The sequence below is a fragment of the Spermophilus citellus genome (genome assembly GCF_964194105.1).
Source record: "Spermophilus citellus genome assembly, chromosome: 6".
In the NCBI taxonomy this organism is placed as follows: domain Eukaryota; kingdom Metazoa; phylum Chordata; class Mammalia; order Rodentia; family Sciuridae; genus Spermophilus; species Spermophilus citellus.
Window position 1 is genome coordinate 30,303,640 of NC_138187.1, and position 27,438 is coordinate 30,331,077.

Below are 27,438 nucleotides of genomic sequence, written 5' to 3' on the forward strand. Positions count from 1 at the left end.
TCAGGCTGGCCCAAAGCAAGACCAGAGAGCCATTTCCTTTACTTTCAAATGCAGTTCTTTCTAACATTGCCTGCAACGAGCTTTGGTGCAGAGATTTGGTAGGGGGTGAGGCATGTGGAAAAAGAAAGGAAAACAAAACAAACAAAAAAACAAGTCCCAGTCAACTGCATGAAGCCTTTCCCTGGAAAAACCCAGGCTCTGGGGTGGTCAGGACACATGGCTGCCCTCCCCCCATTCCCTGGGACCTCAGTGTTGGTGGTCCAGGCACAGATGGGGATTTCTCCCACTCCCCATGTTAAAGAGCTGTCTGGGAGAGGCAGCACAGCTGGGTGTGATGTGCATATATATGTGTACATATATTTATATATATAATAGGCTATATTAGAAAATTCTCTCTATGTATAAATATAAAACACTGGTATCCAAACATGACACCAACGGCTAACTAAAGTGCTTGACAGAAGTTGGGTATGTGTCAGTATGCAGGTAAAACTAGCCTCCTGAGTGCCAGGACTGGATGAGCTGGGGAAGCAAAAAAAGGAAGTGGACAGAAGCATGTGTGGCCCCGCCAGGGCACCAAGGGCACTGGGCTGTCTGGCCGCCCTCCCACACCATTGCCATGCCTCATCTTTCCCCTGCTTTCCCCACTGCAGTAGTGTCCAGGAGGAGCACAGTGTTGGAGAGCTGGGTATGGCGCAAGCATGGGTCCTATGGGGAAGGCCATCCAGGCCATGCCCGCGACCTCCTCGGTCTTCAGGGAGCTCCATGTATATGCCAAGGGCAGGGGAGGAGGGTTGTCTTCATAATTAATAATTTGAAAAAAAACACACCGCCGTGGCTCCTCCTTCAGTCCTGCCTTCAGTCCTCCTGGGCCTCCTGCTGGGAAGGAGCTGGCAGAGGGAGAAGGGAGGAAGCTTCTGGGTGGCTGACCCAAGACAGATTCATCTGGAAGCCCCAAGCAAAGCATTAGCACCTCCACCTTCCCCAGGGCCCTTGCCCTGCAAACCAGGCCCTTTCTGGTCTCAAAGCCATAGAGATGCCCTCAGGCAAGTGGTCACCAGAGCTCTAGGGAGCAGAGGGGCCCCAGGAAGCAGGGAAGAGGGCCCCCAAGACACAGTGCTACAAGAATGGATTTGTGGTTGGAGGTTTGGAGGCAAATGGACTCGATGAGCTTCCAGTCTAAAAAGAAAACAACAGAAAGTTATTAGATTAGGGGAGAACAGTTGTCGGCCATAGAAGAAACACAGACATATACTTCAGGATCCCTTTCTCTCTTGAAGCTACTGTGCTGAGGAAGGGGAGAGTCAGGGAGAAGGTGCACTAGAGGGGACAGGGCCCAGAACTGAAGCCCTATAACTGATCTCCTCCCTGGCTTGGGCGACACAGAGCTCCATGAGGAAGGGTGCACAGCTCCTTCTGGAAGGATTCTGTTCCCAGCGCCAACTGGGGCACTCACCATGAAGGGGTTGGTAGAGATCCCCGCTGGCTGGCTCAGTGGCCTCTGTCCCAGCTTGGCAGATCCTAAGTCCCCAAAGGAGGAGCCTGATAGGCAAGAGCAGTAACTCAGCTGACAAGTCTGGACCCTCATGCTGCCGCCCACTGTCCTGGAGGACATAGGCTCTATGCCAAGGTGACAGCAAGAGGGGCCCTTCCAGAATTCAGAAATAAAGAACATAAAGCCGTCAGGGGACAAGGGCTGTTCTGCTGCTCCCCTGGTCCCCCTACTGGTTAAAAAGGAAACTAACGCAGAAGTCTGTGGATGGGTATAGTAGATTCTACATCCTCAGATTCAACCAAAGATTTAAAATATATATATATATATATATATATAAATGTGCATCTGCACTGAATAGGCATAGGCATTTTTAGATTATTATTTCTTAAACTGTAGGGTAAAACAACTGTTTACACAGCATTTACATTATATTAGGTTTTGTAAGTCATGTAGAAGTTTCGTGCAGCTACTGCCCCACTTTATATAAGGGACTTGAGCATCTGTGGATTTTGGCATCTGTAGGTGTGCTGGAACCAACCCCCAGGGACACGAAAGGACTCAGTCCATGAAGAGTAAGCAGCAGGGGGCACAGGAGGGCACATCTGGATTTCTTACCATTTTGCTGCTGAGCCAGTGAGGTTTGCGGGGGAAACAGTGTTGGGGGGAAGGTGCTGGCAAAGGCCCCCGTGGGTGGCACTGGCTGGGGGAAACCAGGCCCAGCACTGCTCATCCCAAAGCCAGGCCCTGCGGAATAAGACATGAGACTCAACCAAGCGAGTTTCTTACAGATGGACTAAGAACAACTTTTCCCAAACCCCCCTGGTGGGAAGTGGGGCACAGGATCCTTCATGAACCCCAGAACTCTGCAGTTTCTCCTGCAACCTCTGAACCTGCCCTCTTCCTGCTTATGGGGCTTGTGGCGTGGAGGGCACAGTCATTATGAACGCAGGCACAGCAATGAACTGGGGCAGCTCTCTGTGACTATCAAACTGCACACATGAGAGTTTTTACCCTGCTCTGAGCCCCTCGGCATGGCTCCACCTGTGGCTCAGCTCTGCAGCTGTTCTTCTTTTCCCAGCCCTGAAGCTTCAGTGAGCCAAGGACAGAGATGACCAGGAGTTGGAGGGGACAGAAGCAGAGGCTGTGGAGGGCCAGGGTGGGGAGAGCACAGTTCCTGGCTAAATGAGGGCAGACAAAAGGAGTGCACTTTCACTGAGTTTCCTGGTGACTTAGACTTGGGGCACAAAAGGGAAAGAAGCTGGGTGCCCAAGGGACACAGGATGATGGAGACAGGAGAAGCACTGCCACTACGAGTCAACATGAAAGCAACCTTCAGAACTGGTTCCCCTAAACCAATCCTACAGTTCTGTGACACGGGGTTTTCCTTTATCCTGCTGGGCAGCCTAGAACTGAGGGCCTGGGCCGGGCTGGTAGATAGTAGCATCAGCAGGAGTAGGGGGAGACCGTGAAAGGTGAGGGCTGGGAGTTGCAGGTGAGGTGATGCTCTGCAGAGTCCGAACAAGGCAGGGACAGTGCAGGTGGCTTACCTGGGGCCAGGCCATTGGGCTGGAACGGGTTGGTGGAAGGCAGCTGGAGCTGGGTGGGGGCGGTGAAAGGATTGGTGAAGGCTGCCCAAGGAGAAACCAGAGAGGCAGGAGAAAGAGACAGTTATCTTTTTTTTCTTATTTGCCTTATTCAGTGATGATGGTGTATTCCTCTAAATTTGGTGTGTGCCTCTCTCTGTCCAGCATCCCCCCTCTCTTGGCCCTGGTACCCACAGACAGGACTCACCTCCAAAGGCAAGGCTTGTGTTGCTGCTGCTGCTGCCAGGTGTGGCAGACTGGAGGGTGGGGACCTGACCAGCCATCCCGAAGATGCTGTCATATAGGGAGAAAAGCCAGGATGCATCTCCTCCAGGACCAGGGACAAAAGGTGAGCAGGGGATCAGAGGACAAAAACCCATGGTGCTCTCACAGACCAGAAGGGAGCATGAGGGGAGGTGAGTAGGCCAAGGGAGCAATCAGGCTGGCAAAGTGCTGCTAGTTCTAAGGCGAGTCCCTCCATTTCTGGACATACCTGCCAGGGACACCTCCAGCTGACACTCCAGGTCCCAGGAGGCTGCCCACATCTGTGAGGCTATTGGGCTGGCTGGCAGCTGCAAGAGGAGCAGCAGCAAACGGAGCTGACTGGCTACTCCCTGGGCAACCACAGGAGAGAAAAGGCAGGATTTGGGTGAGAGGAGGAAAGGGCAGAAGAAGAGATGGAGATGGGCTGTTTTGGAGTGGGGTGGAGGGATGACAGGAGGGCATCCTGGCTTCTTGGAGCCAGCCCATTTTCCACAGACCACCCAACTTGGGAGACTTGTCTCCCACTGAGAGTTCTGGGCAGTGGCAGCCCAGCCCTCCTGAAGCTCCCTAGCATGTGACACCTCCACTGTGAGAAGAAAATAATTTGTCCTGTGTCAGGCCTTCCTCCCTCCTCCTCTAGTTTGGCTGACACATCCCAGATGGAAAAGTCTGTCCCTTCCTCAAACCAGCATTTTTCTTCATTGACATGTCACATGAAGGAGCAAGCTGAGGCACTGTGAAGGACAGCAAGTCTGGAGCACACTCAGGAGCTGTGCAGGGACTGTGCACATGCCACCAGAGCTGATAAGCAGAGTCTCCAACGGTCAGCACTCTCCCATCCAGCTGCCCCCGCAGAAGGCCCCTGACTGACACCCTGAGCTTGGGTGCACTGCTCACAAATGGGGCCAGGCCAACTGAGAGGCTCTCCTGTCCCCGACGACATCTTCACAGCCAATGAGAAGCAGCACAGAGGGCAAGGCCCACTTGGAAACCTTAGAGAGCACGAGGACCAAGAGTCCTGATAATTCCAAGTAATCTCATCTCAGGGGGAGCCCCCTGGCCCAAGTCCCTGTAATTTCCCCAAAACTTCCTTGTCTGTATTCAGACTTATCTATATATCGTGGGACCCTGGTGATCACTGTGGGCTGCTGTAAAGGTAAACTGTGGTCACAAATGCAAAAAGGCTTTATTTTTAGTGTGCTGGAAGACTCATTACTACTGAAGTAAAATTCACTTTACCAAGTGTCCACTGCATGACAGTGTCCAGTACTTGAGGACTGGATATTTGAATGGGTAGTCAGAAGAACTGAAGTCTAGACATGGCTCTGCCATTTGCTGTGACTCTGGCAAACCATCCCTTTCTCCTGAGCCTATTTGTTTTCTTGCCCTCTCATACTGTGTCCATAAAGACCCTGTGAGACATGTGAAAGGATTTTGAAATCTGTGAAGTATAACTCAAATGCAAGGCACTATCTATCATACCTATGACAGAAATAACCACTTCCAGGAGCAGAGGCAAACACATGATGGCTATTTCAGATGGAAATCCACGAGAACAAGGGCCTCCTTGAACCTTTTTGGACTAGGGCCTCAAGGATAGGCCCCATCCATGGTCATGGCCACTAGCTCCTGCTCACCCTGGGCTCAACAGAAGACTATCTGTGGATGGGCCTTCCCTGACCCCTGGTTTGATCTTGGTTTTCTTCTCATAGAAGGGGGGGGGCGGTTTACCAGGGATTGAACTCAGGGGCACTCAACCACTGAGCCACATCTCTAGTCCTTTTTTTTTTTTTTTTTTTTTTAAGAGACAGGGTCTCACTGAGTTGCTGAGCATCTCGCTGTTGCTGAAGCTGGCTGTGAACTTGAGATCCTCCTGTCTTAGCCTTCCAAGCTGCTGGGATTACAGGTATGCACCACTGTGTCCAGAATCTCATTTCCTTTGGAGCACTCAACATATTTATAGTGATATGCATTTATTTCTGTATCAATTGTGTTCCTCACTAGAGCAATTTCATTGGTAGGAATTTTCTTACAAATACAACTTGCAAATGTGCAAAGCATAACACATGTAGGATAATTATTAAGTGTAGCACTAATTAGTAGCAAAACCATCACAAATATTCATCAACAAGGGACTAATTAGATGAAACATGACATATACATACTATAATAGAGTATTATGCAGTTATAAAAAATAAGGAGGGGCTACGGGTGTAGTCTAGTGGTAAAGTGCTTGCCTGGCATGCGTGAGGTCCTGGATTCAATCCCTAGCACCACATAAAATAAAGAAAGACAAGTTTACCAGCTGGGAATTCTTAAAAAAAAAAAAAAAAAAAAGAATAAAAAGGTCTGTAGAGTGTGTGTAGAGTGTGTGTCTAGCTTGAGACCCTGGACTTGATCCTCACCACCATCAAAAATAAGATAAAAATAAAAAAAGAATAAGGAAGCTCTTAATGTATTGTCAAAAAAAGATTTAATAGTTCTGTTAGGTTAAAAAAATCAAGGTGTAGAATACTATATATATTATGCCTTCAAACGTATAAAAACATGGGCTGGGGCTGCAGCTCAGTGGTAGAGTACCTGCTTCACATGTGTGAGGCACTGGGGTTCAATCCTCAGCACCACATAACAATGAATAAATAAAGATATTGTGTCTATCTACAACTAGAAAAAATATTTTAAAAATGTATTAAAAAATGGAAAAACAGGAAGATAAAAAAGTAAATAAGTCTACAGACTCCTCTTTCCAGAGGCACAGTTATAGAAAGCAAGCAAGAATGCAGAGATGGTGTGGATAAGGCTGTAGAAATATTATGTAGGATGGAAAACTAAATATCTGTAGGAAAAAAGGAAAGGACCAGAAAAAGTGACGGGGAAACTCAGGTAAGATGGCCGATGGGAAAAAACCCTGTAGAAAGTGGGAAAGGACAAGGGGGTAACATTTGCAAACAGAGACATCTGTTTTTCCTGACAGACAAGAGGAAGAAAAAGGGAAAGGGAAAAATAAAGACTCAAGGCAAAGGAAAGGCAAAGTCAGGCTGGCTCCCAAATCTTCACTGCTCCCTGGCCCCTATGACCACAGCCTGATTTCTCATCAGCACAGTTTTGGGACTTTCTGAATGCCTCAGAACTGTAATTTGAATTTCTATGCTCTTCCTCTGCTAAAGGCTGTATTTATCCTTCTTGGAGGGAGCTTCCCTGTGACAGGCATTTGGCATAAATGACAATACCTAGCAGTTCAGAAAGGAACAGGGGTGACAAGATGTCTATGCCTACCTGTAACCAGTCCTGGAGAACAGCTTCATCTTCCTGAGTGTCAGTGCCTCCTTGGCCACCTCCCTCACAAATGCCCAGGCTTTCTAGATGAACAAGTTCAAGCTCCCAGCTTCCTCCCAGGCAAGGCTATAATGCCACTGTGTACACTTGGCCATCCAGCCTCTGACCACAGGATGTAAGGCAGGTGAAGTTCTACTGATTCTCCAGGCCCCAGCCTTTCCCTTGCCTGATTCAGAGTAAATGGACTTTCCAGCAAATCCAGCTCCCTCTCCTCAGATGAGTGAGATTCTTTGGCACTGTCCTGGATCCTCAAGTTTCTAGAGCTTTCCCCAGTGAGGACCAGGCCTTCCACTTTACCAGGTTGGGAGAGGCTCAGCTCCTGCCAGGGGGCAGGCTTGCTGTGCCTCACTGTGGACACTAGGGGGCAGAGCTGGCCTTAACCCAGGTGGCTTCAGGACCCTGCACACATGGGGGCATTTTTACACATGAAGCCACCTGAAAGTGATAGTGAGCCCTTGTGCACATATCACATGCTGCTTATATACTCACAGAGCCTCAACTCCATGCAGCTTGATTTCTACACATTTGCCTTAGAAGGGTTTTAGGGAAATTGCAGTTTTAGAAATCTCACCTCTCCATACTGCTCCTCAGAAATATAAAAATAAAACCAGTCTTGTCAAAAGAGACACTCACCTCAAAATCTCTTTTCCTACTCCATTCCCAATCATGTTTCCCCCCCCCCCCCCACCAGTGCTAGGGATGTAACCCAGGACCTCATACAGGTAGGTAAGAGCAATACTTCTTTTTTTTTAAATATTTTATTTTTTAGTTGAACACAATACCTTTATTTTGTTTATTTATTTTTATGTGGTGCTGAGGATCAAACCCAGGGCCTTGCGGGTGCTAGGTAAGCGCTCTAACCGCTGAGCCACAACCCCAGCCCCAAGAGCAATACTTCATTATGTCACATTCATAGGCACACTCTTGTATGGGTTGGCAGAAAGTGAATGGATTTTGCCACTTATCAGCATTTGGTTTTAGCCAAGTTATTGGCCAGAGTGAGCTAATTTCCTCAACTGCAAAGTGGAAATCTTTCCTTCCTCCTGACATACTATGTGAATGCTCCAGGCCATAGCAAGATCTTTGAAAATGTTGATTGGCCCTGGGTTTGGCTACAGAGTGTCTGCTTTTTGAGACAACTAGATACTGGACAAAAGGTTCAATGCCTGGGACAGCTGTGGGACTGCTGAGGTCTTCTTTCTCTCTGGATCTGTCTCATAAGCTTTGTCTTTGTCTTTAAAGCAATCAATTATGCTAGGAAGGCATTTCTTCTGAAGGGGCCAGTTTAAAAACAACCTTGGATTAGGAGTATAGCTCAGTGAGGCAGCATGTGCTTAGCATGTGTGAGGCCCTGGGTTCAATCCCCAGCATCACTAGAATAATAACAGATAAATAAAATAAGAAGCAACCTCCTCTAGGCTGTTACATCTAGTGCTCCCACTCCCTTTCCCTTGCTAAACTGGATATTCCTATGTCAATTACACTGTGGCAAACAGTGCCCAAAGGGTCCATTTTTCCCCACATAATACTGGCCAATATCAATCTTTAAAAATTTTGCCAATATAATATGAAAAATTATCTTATCCTTGTTGCATTTCTCTTCTTTGTTAGGTTGAGGATTATTTTCATATTTTTTTTTTTCTGAGTATCATCTGTTTGTATCTCTTAACCATCTTCCTATTCTTTCTTTCTTACTTACAGAAGCTTAACAAATACTTCATGGATATTAACTTTTATTTGTTTTCTATGTTATATCTTCTTTCTATCTGTTCCATGCCTTAAAGTTTTTTTTTTAAGAACATCTTCCATCACATAGAAAGTGACCTATGTGGAGTTCCAGTGGGGTAGTCAGCACATGGTACTTATAAGAAAGTGACCTATACTGTTTCTCTGTTGGAATTTATGGAGATTTTTGCTTCCTAGTACATGGTCAAATTAAAAAAGGGTCATATATTTAACAATAAAACATATTTTGGGCTAGGGATGCAGTTCAGTGGTAGAGTGCATGCCACCACCATAAAAAGAAGGAAAGAAAAGAAGGGATCTACAGGTTACAAAGTTCTACTTATATTCTTCTTTCTTGCTTTCTTATTTATCAATGTTATCTATCTTGTGAGAGTATATTATAGTCTACTACTGCATTGGTTTATTAAATATGTCTAATAGTTTTTACTTTGTGAATCTCAAGGTTATACTGTCAGTTACTTTAAGGGCATGATTATAAGAACGTCTTTATGAATTTTAATTTAATTGACAATTTTAATTTTTATCAATATAAAATGTCTCCATTAAAAAATAAAAACAAAAACAACACAGCAATTCTCAGTGGCACAGTGGAAGGCTGTGGGCAGAGTGAGAGTCAAGAAGTCACAGCTCTGCCACTCTGCAGGCTCCACAATCAGGTAAACTGCTTCACTGCCTCATCTATAAAGTGGCTCAATTTTATAACTTTTTGGGTTTTGTGGTACTGGGAATTGAACCTAGGGTCTCATGTACGCTAAGCATGTGTTCTACCATTGAGCTATACCCATTTTAAAAGGACACTCTCAGACTTCAAAACTTTATGATCAGAGGACCCTGGGTAGGCTGTAGGGTGGGAAGAATGACTTACCAAAGCTGCAGCTTCCAGTTAGCATCCGACTGGCTGGCATTGAGAGTGGAGCAGGGGAAGGGAGGTTAGAGGAAGGGAGAAAGAGAGGGTGTGTCACTAGCTTGTCCCCCAACATCTGGTCTCTACAGCACCCCAGTTGCCCTCTCTTGTGTCCAGGATGTCTAAAAGAATGACAGTCTGAAGGCTACAAAGACTGATGCCTGGGGACTTTCGGAGGAACAAATGCTTTAAAGAGTCTTGAGAGTCTCCTGCATAAGAACCAAAGTTAACAGTCCTTTGCTCTTAGAAGAATGGGTGAGGACTTCTGGAGAAAAGTCTGTTTTCCATGTTATAGCTTCTCTCTGTCCCTTTCACGCTTTCTTATTTACAATATCTTTTATCACATAGAAAATGATCTACACAGAGCTCCAGTGGCATAAGTAGGTACTTGTAAGAAAGTGAACTTGACCCAGCCCCTTGACAGGATATGGCACAAAAAATCAGAGCACTTTAGAGAAAAGGTCTTGTCCTTACTCAATTTTTCTTCAACTTAGGTCTTCCGACTTCCCAGTCAGATATTTTCCAGGGTAGAAAATGTACAGCCCCTGCAGCAACTGCAGCCACTTTCCTTACATGAAGAACAGAACCAGAGCACCCCCTCTCCCTGACAGGCATGTGTCAGACCATACTCGTCCTCTCCTAGAGCTGCTTCTCTGTGCTGCTTCCTTTGTACAGTTCTTTTTATCAGCAGGGATGTGAATGAAGGGTGATGTATGGATGTGGACGGCTGATGCTGTTGGAAGACAGAAAGGAAATTGGTGGGACAGTTTACCTGCTGGGGTTGGCTGGGTCTGGAACAGGGACTGGCCCGCTGGAGGGAGGCTTCCGAAGGCAGAGGAGCCAGGGCTGCTGCCAAAGGCATCAAAGTTGGCAAAGCCTCCATGGGTAGGTGTCTGGACTAGGCAGAGGGAATATAAAGGTTATGTGAAGAAAAAGCATATGCATGTCTACATAATGTGTGTGCTAATTCTAAAGACCAGGGATTGCTCTTACAGGACGTCTGCCTTTCCACAGGTCCTCTTCAGAGGGAAACGGAAGGAGTCTGGGGCTGAGAATTAGACCGACGTGGGGAAAGGGGCATTCAGAAGCCTCCAAGTTCATTCCCTACCATCTTTTATCTTCACTCCATGAGGATAAAAGTCACTCCATGACTTTTTCTTAAAGGCCTAGTTTATGGCAGGATTATGTGAAAGAATTTTTTGGTGGAGCAAGGGGCTTGAAAAAGCAAAAGGGAGACTAGATATAGCTTTGTTCAACCCTCTACTGGCTATTGCTGGTGTCTGGGAAGAAGGCAAGGAAAAGGAACATGCTAATCCCTTTCCTTCCATGTTTATAAAGAGAAAGAAATAAAAAGGCTCCTCTAGTGTTCTTAAGGAGGTGCAAGGGGCCTCCAGCTACAGTGCTTCATGGCTGCACTCCTGAATGGAATCCCTGCCTCACTATTCCACCTGAATCTTTCCATCCAGGCTGCTTCAGAATGACCATCACATGCTTTGGTGTGGAGAGATCTAGAACCACAGGAAACCTGGGCACCCCAAGGGACTAAATGTCTTGTGTTATAGGTGTATATATTATAGGGGGTGTTCGTCACAAGTTCCTCTTACCCCCAAAGGCTGGGAATGCCGCAAAAGCAGGTGCTGCCTGGGGAGCAGCAAAAGGGTCTCCACCGATGTCAGCCAGCAGGTCTGTGCTGGCTTTCTTGGTGCAAGAATGAGGAGGAGGCTGGGAGGTCCGGGCCTGGGCTGGCCGAGCCTGAGATTGGCTGACAGACTTGGAGAAGAATTGCATATGGCATTTAGATAGAACCAGACCCCTCTATGACTCCCCAGGAAGCCCCCAGACAGGCAAGTGGAGAGAGCAGAGAGTGAGCGCCTCCTCTCAACTGAGAGGCTTCCCGGCAGAAGCCTCAGCTCCTCTCATAACTCAAATCATCCTTTTTTTTCTCAGTACAACCATTCCCAGAACCACATATTTTAGAGTGCATTAGTCAAGTAATCCTGCAATAAATATGAATGTCTCCGACAGTGCCCTGGAGCTGCTGCCTCATCTTTCCAGGTACTAGAAGCAGTATCCTGGCCCCCACTCTGTTCCTCAGAGGGAATGGTCAGGATTGGAGATGAAACTGACTTCCCTAAATACCACTTCCTGTTGGGCTCTGTCTTCCAAAAGACAGGATGGCCAGGGTGACAGATGCAAGCTACAGGTAACAGCAGGAAAATGAAACCCCTGTCTCAAGCCTGCCCTGTCTAATCCAAATCTCAGCGTAAACCTGAAGGGCAGTTCTGAGAGTTACCTGGCTTGAAGTGGAGGCAGCATCCGAGAGAGGTGGCACAGGATCCCCCAGAAGTGTCCGCAGGGGCTTCCCTTCTGGGATGGAACCCTGGACAGGGGTGGAGGCACTGCCTTTGGTATAAGTGGGCCCCTTGAATTGGTCTGGGGGGACATACCTTTGAGGAAAAATAGACTGTAAAGAGAGAGCTAAAACCTTGGACCATGCTCAACTTAGGTGCTTAGGAAAACACAGGTAATAGGGGTCAAAGGTGTCTCTTATTTTTCATTTATTGACCACCTTTTTGTGGGTAAAGGAATTTCAGCAACTTAGTAAAGTTCTGCCTCTTTCTTGATCTTGTCCTTGAGCATATCATTTCCCCCCCCCCCATATTGGGGATTGAACCCAGGGGGGACTCTACCACTGAACTACATTCCCAGTCCCTTTTATTTTTATTTATTTTGAGACAGGGTCTTGCTAAGTTGCTGAGGTTGGCCTTGAACTTGGAATCTTCCTGCCTCAGCCTCCTGAGTTACTGGGATTGCTGGCGTGAGTCACTGCCCTGGCTGCCCCTTAGCACTTTGATGCTCATTGTTTCTGCAGGAACACAGAATTTACTCTAGGTTGTGTCTCCTTCTCCTCCTCCTCTCCCAGTACTCTTTTTTTTTTTTTAAATAATATTTATTTTTAGTTGTAGTTGGACACAATACCTTTATTTATTTATTTATTTTTATGTGGTGCCGAGGATCAAACCCAGTGCCTTGCACGTGCTAGGTGAGCACTCTACCACTGAGCCACAACCCCAGCTCCTCCCCCCTCCTATTTTGACCTCTCAAACCATGCATGTTTCAAGTAATAATACATTCAATAATGCTGATGGGCCTATTTTTCAATTTCTGATTCAAGGTCACCCTTTTTACTTTCTGGATATTTCTTCAGATTCTTCCTTCTCAAGCCCACAGAAAAGGTGTCAATATCTCATCCTTTTAGTGCTCACAATCTATCCTGTCCTCCAGCTCATGTTACTTCTGATAAAAATCCCCTCCTACCATAGCACAAGCAGTCCCTGCTCAGTAAGCATCTAATTCTGAGATACTCCAATAAGGAACTCAAAATGTAGTTTTATCCATGTCAGTCTCCCTTCTCTCTGAATTTTCTTCTCCACCTAATAGTTACCTTAACTATATATAAGTGCCAATGAGCAACAAGAGGAGAGAAAACCTGGGGGTAAAAAAGGCAAGGGAGAATGGAGATGATGTTTTCCTCATTAGGAAAACTGAATACCTATAAACCATGGGTAAGATGATTGATGAAAAGCATAAAGCTACAGGATGTGTAGCTTGCAACCATCTCTCCCCATATAAAGATCAGTGGAGTTATAAAAACTAGCTCACACTTCTACAAGCCCACCTCCTTGCTCTACAGGCTAGTCTCCCCAAAACAGGGGACATCAAAATTGCTGGACTGGGAGCTATACTTGATGTGAGCCAAAAGCGATTGGGTTGGGAGCTGATGACAAGATGTTCTTTCATGTTAATTTATTATTTTGAAGCCAGAATTTAGCCCTGATTGAATCTGAGTGGAACCCAAATCTAGCTTTTTTTTTGGTACTGGGAAGAAAACCCAGGGTGTTTTACCACTGACCTACATGCCTAGCCCTATTAATTAATCTATTTATTTATTTGTTTTTGGTAATGAAGACTGAAACCAGAGCTCATTACCACTGAGTCACATCCCCAGACCTCCTCCCCTTTTTTTGAGACAGGGTCTCGCTAAGTTGCACAAGCTGGCCTTGACTTTGTGATCTTCCTTCCTCTGCCTCCCAAATCGCTGGGATTATACACATGTACCTGCCTCTACCTCCCAAATTGCTGGGATTATAGACATGTGCCACCATACCCAGCCCAAACCTAGCTTTAATTTTAAATTCTACTTTGGACATTGGAAGGTCAGATGAAACACATCTTAGACTCATGTTTCCATAGCAATCTCTTTCTTCTTTCTTACCATCTTTTCTTCTCATATTTTTCCTGGAGAAACTCCTTCACCTTTTGAGGATCTCTAGAGTCTGGTATTAAAGATGTCCGAGCATCAAAAAGACCCAGCCAAATCTTTCTGCAAACCTGAAGGAATAGAGCCAGGTGACAGAGAAAATGGAGCAGAGAAACTGAAATATGAAAAGATGTATCTTTCATTGATATACCACTTTCAATGTCTTTGTCAATAAATATTTACTGAGCATTGTCACAGAGCTAGGATCTGATATATCTAACAAATAAGACATAATTTCTATTCTCACAAAGTCTGTGATCTAATGGGGAGGTCATATCTTAAATAAATAAAAAATAAATTTATAATTACATATTGTGATGCACAATAAAAAAGGAAAATAGCCATAAGAATTATAGAAAAGTAAATTTGGGTGGGGATGAGATCAGAGAGAATTTTCAGAGCCCTTGATATTCCTGTCTAAGTAAACTAATCACTTGCAAGTTAGAAGTACTGCTCAAACCAAATGTAGCAACTTTCCAATTGGCAGATTTAGCCTAGGAAGGGGTTTAACTTACTTTCAAGTAAATGACATAGACTTAAACCCAGGTAGTCAAGGCTCAAGGCAGCAGAGCAACCCCAGCTCCACTAGGAGGGGCTGGCCCATCAACTCTGAATGCAACACAGACTGCTAACTGCCCCATCCCCATTGCCCAGGGGCAACCCCTACAGAGACACTGCTCCTCCTGCCCCCCCCTCCTCAAACTGGACAAACCACAATTTACATAACTAAGTTTCTTTAAATTCACGAATATACATGTACAAGAAATCTCACATACTAAAAAATTAAGAGAGACTTGACCTCAAAAGAAAACTGTGGGGTTTTTCTACACTTGAGGATAAGCTCTGTGGGTATACAAGGCAACTACCACCATTCCCTTGGTGAGAGCTCACCTCATTTCCACGAGACTGTAGAAATACTACTTCAGGCTCCGTAAAAGTTGTCATGGAGATGGACTTGACACGATGAGGAGGGTTCAGGCCTCTCCTGTGGGGGAGAAATAGAAAGCAAGAGAAGTATAATGCAGTTAGCACTGCAGGTCTGCTTATGAGAAGAGGGGGAAGGAGGAAGAATGAAGCAACAGCATACAAGCTAGGCTCAGAAAGAAAGAGCCCCCACCCAGACCTGGGGCTGAGGAGCTCAGTAGTACAGCACTTGCCTAGCATGCATCAGGCCACGGGTTTGATCCCAAGCATGGGGTGAAGAGATAAGAACCTCATTCAAAGCTGCTTCTTAATTCCAAGAAAGAAGGAACATAAGAATGTTTTGGAAGCCTTGAATGAGAGACAGGGAAGAGTTAGGGACACACTGTGACCTAATCATTTTAGAGAGGAAAAAGCAGGGTCTGCCCTCCAGAAACAGCTTCCTGTAGCCTGGCTCAGGTCCCAACAGGCTAAGGAGCTACCTCCAAGAACTCAGGCATGTGACCATGTCCCATCTCCTGTTTTGCCATTGTTTCAAAGATAGGGCATATCCCAAGGTCCCAGAGACTATGAAAATATAAACCCCTCAATCATGAGGGAAGGCAAAAATGAAGGCCCACAACTATTCCTGATATGGTGACCAGAATCCCTAAGCCAGTTGCCTCTCCTGGGCTCCACAAAAGGGTGGTGTGCTGGGGGGTATAAGAAGGGACCCTCTCTTTCAGGAAGCCATCTTTGAGAAAAGGAATATTCCAGATTGCCTAGATCTATTCAAAAAGCAAGAAGAAGTCATATTCAACCATGGGATGTGAGGATGGCACTGGCCAGAATGTATATCCTGTAGAGATGCTTTGTGCTTGCTCTGTGTTTTCTGTTAATTCCCAGGGGGTCCAGTTCCATCCTGTAGAGAATACAGCAGGAAAGGCGTCCTTACCTCCACTCAATTAGTCTCTGGAGTATTCTAATAGGGAAACTTGGGGCTAAGCCAGCTGGGGCTTCATGGGTTCACCTTTCCTTACACCTTAAGTTTTACTCTGGTCTAGACCTTCTGCCCTCATTATGCTAAAACACAACTAGCCAAACCCAAACAAATGAACCTGATCTGGGAGTGAAAGATCAGACACATGCAGGAAAGAGGGTCACAGCGGATGAGACCTCTTTGAACTTTAAGAAACCGGGCAAATCAAGAAGTTAGAATTAAAAAGTCAGCTGGCCCTCCGTTACCATGGGTTCTGCATGCATACCTTTAACCAACTGTGGATTAAAAATATTTGGGGAAAAATTTGCATTTGTACTGAACATGTACAGACTTTTTTTTTTCTTATTATAATTCCCTAAGCACTACAGGAGAACAACTATTTATGTAGATAGCTTTTATATTGTATCAGGTATTATGAGTAATCTAGAGATAATTTAAAATATACAGGAGGATGTGCGTAGGTTCTATGCAAATAGTTTGCCATTTTATATAAGGGTTGGGGAATCTTCCCCCCACAGATACTGAGGGACGACCATAAAACTGGAATAGGGTCCCAGCTAATGTCCTCAGGAAAACAAAGGGAGAAGAAATAGATAAGGACATTTACCAAAGGGAAATCCTGAAAATTCATAAAGAAGGTGGAGAAACATGTTCACGCTCACAGGTGCACACACAGAACAAAGGTGCTCCTGACGAGTCTGTGAGAATGGCAGAGAACCTGTCAGTGTAAGTGACAGGAGAAGGGCGGGGAGTGGGACAGATGACACAGTACAGAGTGAACAGTGAAGGGCGGCTTCTCTTTTGGATGATAAATTACTCACTAAGGAATTCTAACAAAGGACAGGACACAGGAGGCTTCAGCGGAGATCATTTTCAACAATTCTGCTGCTAGATTTTCAAGTAAAGGGTCTCAAAATGCCCTTAGAAAAGACAAGCAATATCAAAGCTGACTGATGCCCTAAGGAAACAAGAGCAGGAGAGCCAAAAGGAAGGCTTTAGTCGGACACAGCAAACTCAAACAACAGCTCTTTTTTCCTCCCTAATACTGGGATTGAACCCAGGGCCTCGTACATGCCAGGCAAGGGTTCCACCACTGTGTGCCTCCCCGGCCTTTTTTTGCTTCCCCCTCCCCAAGACAGAGACTTGCTAGCTGCTCAGCCTGGTGTTAAACTTGGATCCTTCTGCCTTAGCCTTCCAGTTGCTGGTATTACAGGTGTGCACCAAATAATACCTCTTAAATATGATCTTCCCTGAAGACTCTTATAGTCACATTTCTGAGACAGTCCAATTTTTTCTCCTAAGGCCTCTCTTGCTACTGGCTCAGCCTGATTTCATTTTTAATTCTAGCCAGGCTGCTTTTATACTCTTTCCATTGCTTCTTCTCACCTTAACCACTAGGCTTCTCTGGTTCAGAATGCCCCGCCTTTTGAAGTCTGGCCAGAGTTGACCTCACTGTGCTTATGAACCTGGTCCTTTCCTCTTCATCTCCCACTAACAAATATTTGCTTTGCACAGACACAGGTCTGTGCACATGGTAGGCACTTTGGGGGATACAAAAATATCAGGACCTAGTTTTTGACCCCCAGGAGCTTACAAGAAGGACTCGAGAAGCCTGCATACAAGTACTTCTTTACAGTGTAGGACGCTATTCAGTCAGACACTGACAGATTAGGAAGAATGTATCTCCAGGACACAGCAGTGCGAGAAGAGAAATGGTCATGGGAATGGTAAAACGTATTATGTTTACATTAGAAAAACAGATCCTAAGCCTATCACATGAAGGTCACTGACATTTCCTGAAAGGACAACCAGGAACTGTTAGCAAAATATAAACAGGGAGGTGCGCTTCCTTGTCAGGGGGAGGAGGGGAGCTCACCCAGGCATCAATCAAAAGGGGATGCTTATAACAACAGAACTTCTTATGGCTGAGCTTGGAGTTGTTCTTTTTTGGGGGGGGCAGGGGGCATGGAGATGGGGGATGATGGGATAAAGGAAAGGCAGAGAAAGTAAGAAGTGATTTAAGTGCTTTGGACCAAATGAATCTGATGGAACAGGATGTTTCCACAGCACAGTACAAAAAGCACTGCTCTGACCTTGATGTCTGTAGACTGGATTATGTATAACCAAAGCCACAGTTTGGGGGCAGGGAGAATTCTCTACAAGGCAACACTCTGCAGCTCAGGAAGAGGGCCTAGTTACATGGCTTATGAGTCAGAGTGTTTCTTTCTGAATCATAGGGAAGCCATTGCTGGCTGAGAGATGCAATTTAGAAATGAACCCTCTCCTGCCAGCAGCTGAAAGCAAATGTTCTAGGTGTGCTGCATTTTGTTGGGTACACACCAGGGCTATGCAATTGGACAGATGTGAGTCACTGGCTTGGAATTAAACAGATCCAACCTTCTGATATGTACCCAGTGTCCCCAACAAAACTCTCAGGTTCTTCCTAAAAGAAGAATGTTAGAAGGAGGCGCTGCCCTTCTGTTACCACAGCAGATCCTTTCTGTTACTTTTACCCCCGAGGTGCTAGGCAAAAACAGATATCAATTTGTCCAGAATAAGGCACATTTTTCCAATTGAAAGCAAGCATATTACTGGGACTCAAGCCTTAAGCTAGTTGTGCTGTCTTTATCTGCTTTAGTTTCTTTTTCACTAGGTTCCTTGCAACATTTGAAGTACTCTGAAATACTTGGCAAGTCTTGCCAGTGTAAATTCTAGTCTGCCCAATTCTCTTTCCTTCTTTCTCCTCTCCCTTGGTTCCATGAAGCATACAACCATTTCCACAAATACCACACCTTTTGCTTTTCCTGTGGTCATCACCCTCAAGCTGGCCTATATTTTGCTTCGATCTGGCTCCATAAAAGCATCAAACCTGCTCAGCTGCTCAGATAAGAAGGTTCTGTCAGGTCAACAATGGAAAAAAACAGTTCCACCCAGCACCCAAGTTCTTTTATTTGTGCCAAATTTGAACTTGGGAATTCCTCACCTCTTAATATTTGTGTCCAAATCCTTTTACCCTAGAATGGGTTTCTCTGTTCCTGGGATTCCACTCCTCTGCCTAAGCAGATGACAGCTAAACCATTTAGCTCTTTTCTCGGACTCAAGCTACTAAGAGTCCCTGTTAGAGACTTTGAAAAGTTCCAAATAGAAGGCTTTTCTTTTAATCTGCTCCAGGGTCAATATCATTAATTTTAAGAAAACTTTTTCTAATCTCAATTTTGCTCCAACCCATTTCCTTTGTTATTCCTCAGCAGAAATAATAAACAGCTCTCCTATTGGGCAGAGCCTGGTAGAGGCCTGATAGTGTTACCAGCTATGTTCCTCTTTAGTCTCAATTCCAAAACATTTTTACATGTTCTCATTTCCCTTTCTTCTTTTCATATCTTTCGGTAATTTGTTACTTTCCTTGGGGCTTTTCTAGTTGTTCATGGGACCCTATAATAAAGTGCCTAAATCAGTCATTTAGTAGCCTGCCCAGTCCACTTCTGCCCAGCAGAAGTGAATATAAAAGGTGAGGGAGGTAGGGAGAGAGCAAAGAGACTCATTAGGCGCAAGGTATATGTACACATCCTCAACCCAGAAAGATGGAAAAGTACTGAATTATTGAACAACATACTACACCTTTCCTTCCATGGAGATACAAATACTTCAACTCAGAATTATTAGTAATAAGCCAGACAAGGGAAACTAAGGCACAAGTAGTGTAGGAATCTGTCAGTTATATAAACAGTTGTCAAGTACATCTCTTGACACCTAGCCCGGAGCTCTACCCACCTTAAGTTGATTTCCATTATTAAAATAAAGTTGGGCAGAAGTAGAAGGGATAAGTCTCCATTATTGAGACCCAAGGGACTAGAGGAAGACCAAACAACAAGGTCATGGAAGCATGTCATACTTGACTGAAAAAAATGGGTGTCAAAGTTAGTGACCATCCCTGATGTCAACAAGACCACAGGCCTCAGTGTCCATTTTCTTTCTGAAGAATAGTCTTTTATCCAAAGAGGTAATCAGATAAACCAGAACAAGAAAGAATATTCAAAGCATTACTTTGAAATAGATGCTTTTTTAGTAGCAATTTCTACCCCATATAAAGCATTAAATGGCAGGCTCATCCTTTAGTAGAGGAGTTGAAATTGTAACTAAATAAATAAGCATATGGGAAAATTAAAAGGATCTGAATCCAGGTTAAGGAAATTAGGTATTGGAAGAAAACCAAATCAATAAAACTAGGTCAAATTTGGGACCTACAATTATGGCAGCCCATATGTAAATTTAGAAACGACAGAAACTAGCAGCCTCTCTCAGGCCCTCACACCAACGCTATAGGTTTTTGCTACAGCTGAAAAAATATTTCCCATTAAAAAAGAGCAAGAATGAGCTCATCCACGCAGGGATGAAGGCAGAGTCATACCCACCCACCAATATTAAAATGTGGATTTTTCTTCAGATCTTAGGAAATTCAACTTTGGCTGGAACAGTCAGCTTTGCTCCATCAGCCAAACCAGCCAGCTGAGACCACTGGCAGTTCTGCTCACTGCCCTCAGAAGATGCCCTCTTCCTAAGAGGTAGACATATTTGAAACACAGTCAACAGAAAATTGGCCTTCAAAACAAAGCCAATCCTGCTGTCTTCTTTCTTTGGCTGGGTTGCTGAGGATGGTATTTAAAAAATGTCCCTTCAAAATGCCCCTCATTTTAACAAAGAATATTCTCTTTGCATCATATCTCAATGTGAGCTCCTATCACTCTCTAACCCAACTAAGCTTTATCTTACTTCAAAGCACTTACCACTACCTACAATTATATATAGAAGGACTTCCTTTTCTTTTTTGTCTTTTTTTTTTTTTTGAACTGGGGGTTGAACCCAGGGCTTTGCAAATGCAAGGCAGATGCTTTGCCACTGAGCTACATCCCAGCCCAGAAGAACTTTTTTATGGCCTCCACTAAGAAGCAAACTATATGAAGATGGAGGTTTTGAGGCTACCATTATCTCCAGAACCTAAAACATTGATAGGGACTCAAGAAACATTTGTCAGCTAACTGAATGAATAAATGTGCAGGTTGTTGGCTTACCATAATTTTCACTTCCCACTACCACAAAATTCTAATCTATGGCAATCAACACATGGACTTAAGATGCTAACTGGGGCTGGGGATGTGGCTCAAGCGGTAGCGCGCTCGCCTGGCATGCGTGCGGCCCGGGTTCGATCCTCAGCACCACATACCAACAAAGATGTTGTGTCCGCCGAGAACTAAAAAAATAAATAAATATTAAAAATTCTCTCTCTCCTCTCTCACTCTCTCTTTAAAAAAAAAAAAAAAAGATGCTAACTGGTCTGCATGTTACTATGGACCAGGACTCTTCATTGTCTGCTGGACTGTGTGCCCTCTTCACTTGGCAGCCAGAAAAAGGCATCCCCCTGCCTCACATATTCTGCATACCTGCCAGCTCCTAGCCTTTCCCATAGCAGGGACACAGGTAATACTTTAAGATTCCTGTAAAAGGTTTATATGCCTTGCCCTAATCCATGTTAATCAGAAATCCAATTTCTAATGAGAAGTTCCACCACAGCCTGGGCAAACAGTCATACCCTGGGGAACTCCAGCTCTCTTAAGAGTTTTCCCTGATATTTCTCTTCTTATCTCACCATGTCTTCAGTTCAGCCTTATTCATTGGCCCATTCTCTTGATCCTTCACTCAAGTCTTACTTCCTGCTAACAAAGTGTTGTCCTCACTTCTCATTTCCTAACTTCTAAAATATGTTCTCTAAAGTCTACTGTCTCCAGAATTCATTCCTTCAGTAATTCTCATAAAGTTTTACCAAAATACGTCCTTTCTAGAAATTCTTTTTGCAGTACTAGGGATTGAACTCAGTAGTGCTCTACCACTGAGCTACATCCTCAGCCCTTTTTTTATTTTGAGAGTGTCTCACTAAGTTGCTGAGGTTGGCCTGGAACTTACCATTCTTTTGCCTCAGCCTCCTGAGTTGCTGGGGTTATAGGCATGCACTGTCATGCCTGGCTTAGAATTTCCTGAATCTTTTTTTTAAAACATATATTTTTAAAGATGGGCACAATATCCTTTTATTTATTTTATTTATTTTTTTATGTGGTGCTGAGGATCGAACCCAGTACCTCACAAGTGTGAGGCAAGCCCTCTACCGCTGAGCTATAACCCCAGCCCCAGAATTTCCTGAATCTTCAAAAGGGTTAGTTGATTCTTCCTATTTGGTCCCACAGGAATGTATGAGTTTGAGGTTCATACATTCCAGAGAGATACAGGCCTCCTTAGATAATTCCCTGTTAAACTATCAATCCTTAGGCCATAGCCACCTCCATCTAGTGTATGCCCTGATCACTGGCATCTGACTTTTCATTAGTGAGACCCACAATAGTGATAGGGACCATGAGGAAAAGTGGTAAGGTTCTGAAAATTGTGCATCGATATTTTTTTTTTAAAGAGAGAGTAAGAGAGGAGGGAGGGAGGGAGGGAAAGGGAGAGGGAGAGAGAGAGAGAGAGACAGAGAGAGAGAGAGAGACAGAGAGAGAGAGAGAGAGAGAATTTTTAATAATTTATTTTTTAGTTCTCGGCGGACACAACATCTTTGTTGGTATGTGGTGCTGAGGATCAAACCCAGGCCGCACGCATGCCAGGCGAGCGCGCTACCGCTTGAGCCACATCCCCAGCCCCGTGCATGGATATTTAAGGAGTTAACATTTCCACCAAAAGAAATCAGGTTTTTAATGTGGCCCAGATCCCTTGGCCTTCCTTCTGTCCTGATTGAGGGATATTCATTACAGAAGTGAAATGTTATTTGTGGAATACTTTAAATCAAGATCTAGAAAATGATAACGATGTGAGAGCACTGCCTATTTATTCAGACTTTTCTCTTCCATGCCATCACCACTAACCAAGAAATAGATTAACACCATTTCCTGATATTTTCTTCCAATACCTAGCTCTTGGGGACCATCCATGTTATCCCCCCTACTTTCCTTTATTTCTTCCCAGACCTTATAATCCAATTTTCCTTTTCATAACAGCATCTTCAGGAATCAGCCCTTTCTCTTTCTACATTATGCTACATAAATAATTCCAAAACTTTCCTCCTTGTCTTCACAGAGTATTTCTCTCAGTCTCAAGTCTCTACTCTCTTACTTCATTTGAGAATCTGTCTCATGGCACACTCCTTTTGGGGTTCTAAATTATTGTCCCAAGAGTCACAATGGCTTTTACTCAGACCAAAATGAAGTTCATCCTTACAACATATGAGTGAGGATGATCAGAACATATAAATGTGACAAAGGAGGTAAAACAAAGTAGAGAAATAGTTCCAAACAGTATTTTAGGTTTCCAGAAATTCCTCATTTCTGGTCTGCCATGATCATAACTAATATCAAACAACAAGTGCTGAAAACAGCAACCCCCATATGGCACTGGAAAAGTTACTAAACCTCTTTGCTTCTGTTCTCCCATCTGTCATGCAAGAACAATACTGCTTATTTTTTTTGGCTCCTAAAGGTGTAAGAGCAAGGAAAGCTTTTCTTGTTTAGAAAACAACATATATTAATACTAAAAAAAGGGCAAAATAAATCCCTTGGAAAACTTACAAAAAAAATAGAGATCTATGAATGGTATCAGATGTTAATCAAGCATCTAATCAGATCATCCGCTGGGGTGATGGAACCTTACTATACAAGCAGAAATCTGGGCTAGAACTGAAGCTAAAAGTATCTCTGGCATGATCAAATACAGTGTCAGTGTCAAGGGTAGCATTACAAACCCTCCCCAATTTAGAAAGAGTTGACTAGATGCAGGTAAACAAAAAGGTGTAAATGATTATATTTAAGGATGTCTCATCCCATACTTTTTGAAAAAGTTAAGCTCTCTACTACGGTAACCCTCTGGTTCTCAACTATTGAGATTTCATAAGAAGTCAACCTTCTGGGTAGCATTCCAAAGCTCTGCAAGATTAGGTCTGCACCTGAACCCTGGACCCTGGCTCCCTATCTGATATTATCTCTAGGCTGGGTTAACTCACCTATTTTCAACTGGTTCCTGCATCTGACACTTCAGGAGGGGCATAGCCAGAAGGGGGGGAGGGAGGCACTATTCATCTTGAGTCCAGCTTTCCCTACCTTTTTGCCTTCCACCTACAAGAAGTTTCCTTTAAAGGTGTATGCCATTTTCTGGCCCTTTAAATCCCTACTCCATAAGCTCACCCCAGGTTCCCTTCAATTCTCCACACTTTCTGTCTCCGCACCTGCAGTTCGCCTCGCTTCCCTCAGGGAATTTCTCCATCGTCTCCGGGTGTCCTTCCTCAGCCCCCACCCTTCTCTCCGCAACGCGACTCCAGCTTGCTCTTCTCTCCCCTGTGCTTCCCTTCCCAACACCTCTGCAGCAGACGACCCTCTGACCGTGTCTGGCGCGACTGTGTCCTCCCCCGCCGCCCTCGCCCCTCGGAGCTGGGCCTCCCCGACCACCTGGGATCCCCGTGGTCCCCTGGGCTGGCTCTCTGCCCTTGCTCCCTGTCCTCCCCACGCCCGTCCACTCACAGGAGGCCGGAGCAGGTGGTGCAGACGAAGCTGCCCACGGTGATATCCACGTAGGTGACCCCGCGCTGGGCGCACTCGAAGCAGTGGCGGTTCCCGGCCTGGCTGCAGGCACCCAGCTCCCGCACCCGCCGGCACCACACCTCCGAGGCCGCCTCCGCCTCCGCCTTTCCCCCGCCGACTCCGCCACCCGGGCCTGGACCCTTTTTGGCTGCCATCACCATCGCTGCCCACCTCCCTCCGACCTCCTCCCCACAACTCGGCAATCGCTCCTTCAACCACTGCCACCTTCCCGCCTCCGCCGCCTTCGCACGCCCGGCAACCCTGACAGAAGCTCAGGAGCCGGCGGCGTCCGCGCGAGACTCCACCGCCCCCTGCCTCGCCTGTCCTGCACGCTGATTGGCTAATCTTCTCCCACCTCCTCACTATGATTGGTCCGAGCTGGGACAGCCTCCGGTTGCCGGAGCCTGCAAAGCCACGCCCCACTGCCTTCAGGCCTCAAGCTTCTCCCATTGGCCCGCAGAGACCCCGGCTGCAAGAACTGTGCGTGCCCTCGTCTTGTCCCCGCCCACTCTCGCCACTGCCTCCACCGGAGCCCGCCTCCCGGTTTCGCTTTGCGACTTCTCCGCTCTAGGGTTCCTACGCTAACTCTGATTGGCTGTCGAGGTCTCAAAGTTAGCGCGCGAGGTAGAGGAGGTGTTCTGCGCTTGCGCAAATCTAGTCCTGCGGAGTGTGATAATTGCCGCCAAATTTCAAAGTCTTGCGCTAGGCTGCGCGGAATGACACGCATAACAGAAAAGTGGCCATATGAGGGGGAGAGAGGAAAGGAGGAGGGAGAAAGAGAGAGAGTGCTTTAATAATGCTGTTTCGTGTATTCCTGCCCAAAGTCATAGGTGGGATACTAATTTTACAGATTAAATCGTTTGGAGTGGATTATACAAATGGTACGTGGCCTGGCTGGAATTCAAATCTGAGTCTTGGCTTTTTAAACCCTACTTTTAATCATCATGTTTGGTGCAGTAGTATTTGATTTTTCATTTGACACTTACTGAGTGTCTGCTGGGTTTCCGGCACATTCTAAACACTGGAAATACAGCAGTGAAGCGCTCAAAATCTCTATCCTTGTGGAATTTATATTCTGTTGGGGAGAAGCAGACACAGAACAAGTGGAAGAATCATCAGTTAGTGATAATTTGTATGCAAGTAACTAAAATAAATTCTTGGAAAAGAGAATGATTGGTTGGGTAATTTGGAGAGGGTTGGTGAGGGAAATCATCTTTAAAATAGTGATTTTAAAACTGAGACCTGAATAACAAAAAGGAGTCAGTCATGATGACATCTGAGGAGGAAGAGCATCCCAGGCAGATAGAAAAACAACTGCAACCCTACAGCAAGATGGAGCTTCCTGTGTTGAAGCAGCAAGGTTTGGATTTTCTATGTATGATGGGAAGTTATCTAGTTAGAATATAATTTTCCACAATGATGGAAAACCTCAAACTATGTTTAGGACCCAGGCTTTTTTCTTTTTGTTGCTCCATAGTGCCTCACCTCTATCCCATGTTCACTCATGATCTAGTCTAGCTTTAGCCATCATGCCTGTTGGGTAGCAGGAAGAGCCCACTGTTTTAAGGACCTGGGAAGAAATTGCATACCACCCTGTTGGTTCTCATCTCACTGGCTATAATTTGGTCATGTGACCACACCTAAGTTCAAATACTCTAAAAAATATATTCTGTATTTGGGGCTTCCATGTGCTTATCTAAGTTCCAGAGTTTCTAACACCAAATAAGAGAGAAGGAATATTAGGATAAAACCACAGTCTCTGCGACAAAGCCATTGGAGGATTAAAGCAAAGGTAACACTTGATATTATTTTCAGTTTTAAAGAATTCATTCTAGTAGGACTGGGGTTGTGGCTCAGTGGTAGAGCACTTGCCTGGCATGTGTGAGGCCCTGGGTTCGATCCTTAACACCACATATAAATAAATAAAGTGAAAAATCCATTGGCAGCTAAAAAGTATTTTTAAAAAATTCATTCTAGTCAATATAGGAGAAATGGTTATAGGTGAGTAATATTGGAAGTAGGGCAATTGAGAAGTGGTTTCAACAGTGGGAGAGAATTTGATCACGGGATGTTTTGGATATAAAATCATTGACAGTTGTTAATGAATCAAATGTGGGAGGTGAAGAAGGAAGAGCCAATGGCAACCTCATTAGAGAAGTACTGTCCAAAACTTTCTGTTATAATGAAATATTCTATTTCTAACTGTTCATTATAGTATCTACTAGCTACATAGGGCTGTTAAAAACTTGAAATGTAGCTAGGGAAACTAAGAGATTGACAATTCACAATAGCTAAATGATGGAACCAACAGACGAATGGATAAAGAAAATGTGATACATGTACACAATGGAATATTACTCAGCCTTAAAGAACAATGAAATTATGGTATTTACAGGTAGATGGATGGAACTAGAGAACATCATGCTATGTGAAGTAAGCCAATCCCAAAAAACCCAAGGCCAAATGTTTTGTCTAATAAGTGAATGCTGATCCCTAGTGGGGGGCAGGGAGTGGGGAAGAATGAAGGAACTTGGGATTGTGCAGAGGGTAGGGTGGGGCTATGGGGATGGGAAGGACGGTAGAATGAGACAGACATTATTACCCTATATATATGTATGATTACCCTACTAGTGTGACTCTGTACCATGTACAGCCAGAGGAATAAGAAGTTGTGCTCCAATTGTGTACAATGCGTCAAAATGCATTCTACTGTCATGTATAACTATTTAGAACAATTTAAAAAATAAAAAATTGAAGGGAGACAAGTAGAATAGAAGAAGCTGATGGGGGAGGGAGGGAAGGGAAAGGTGAGGTACTGGGGAATGAAATTGATCAAATTATACTGTTTTATTGTGTGAATGTATGAATATATTATAACAAATCCCACTGTTATGTAATAGTTATACTGTACCAATAAAAAGAAAAAAATAAGAGTCTGAATTTTTTATATTTTATTTCTTGCAATGCTGAAGATTGAACCTGGGCCTCCTGCATGGTACGTAAATCCTCTACTTCTGAATTATGTTCCCATTTCCTATTTAATTAAAACTTAAATTTAGATAGCCATATGTGGTTTAGTAGGCTACCCTATTGGAAAGGATATCTAGATTCTTGTTTTAAGCATCTGGGTGACTCATGGTGCCATTTATTTTAAAGGGGAGACTGAGGAAGAACAGGTTAAGGGATGCTGATATCTAGAAATCAGTATTGCTTGGACATATTGAGATCCTTGTGAGGCCTTCAAAGGGTTGATAAAGTAGGCAGGTGGAGGTATAGT

General features: G+C 44.7%; 1 protein-coding gene across 2 annotated transcripts; it reads right to left on the reverse strand.

The window, feature by feature from the left end:
• Positions 1–21: 21 nt before the first annotated feature.
• On the reverse strand, positions 22–24,466 carry AGFG2 (ArfGAP with FG repeats 2). Of its 2 annotated transcripts, XM_081297443.1 has the most exons (13): positions 24,102–24,466; positions 14,541–14,634; positions 13,605–13,720; positions 11,622–11,775; positions 10,933–11,098; positions 10,101–10,226; positions 9,290–9,322; positions 3,572–3,692; positions 3,287–3,372; positions 3,043–3,123; positions 2,111–2,239; positions 1,457–1,542; positions 22–1,179 (listed from the first exon to the last, which is right to left on the reverse strand). In XM_081297443.1, the coding sequence occupies exons 1-13, from the start codon at positions 24,320–24,322 to the stop codon at positions 1,120–1,122; spliced, it is 1,473 nt and encodes a 490-aa protein (XP_081153569.1). In that variant the 5' UTR covers positions 24,323–24,466; the 3' UTR covers positions 22–1,119. The 2 variants fall into 2 exon arrangements, with proteins under 2 accessions (XP_081153569.1, XP_081153570.1); XM_081297444.1 differs by lacking the exon at positions 9,290–9,322.
• Between the last annotated feature and the right edge of the window lie 2,972 nt (positions 24,467–27,438).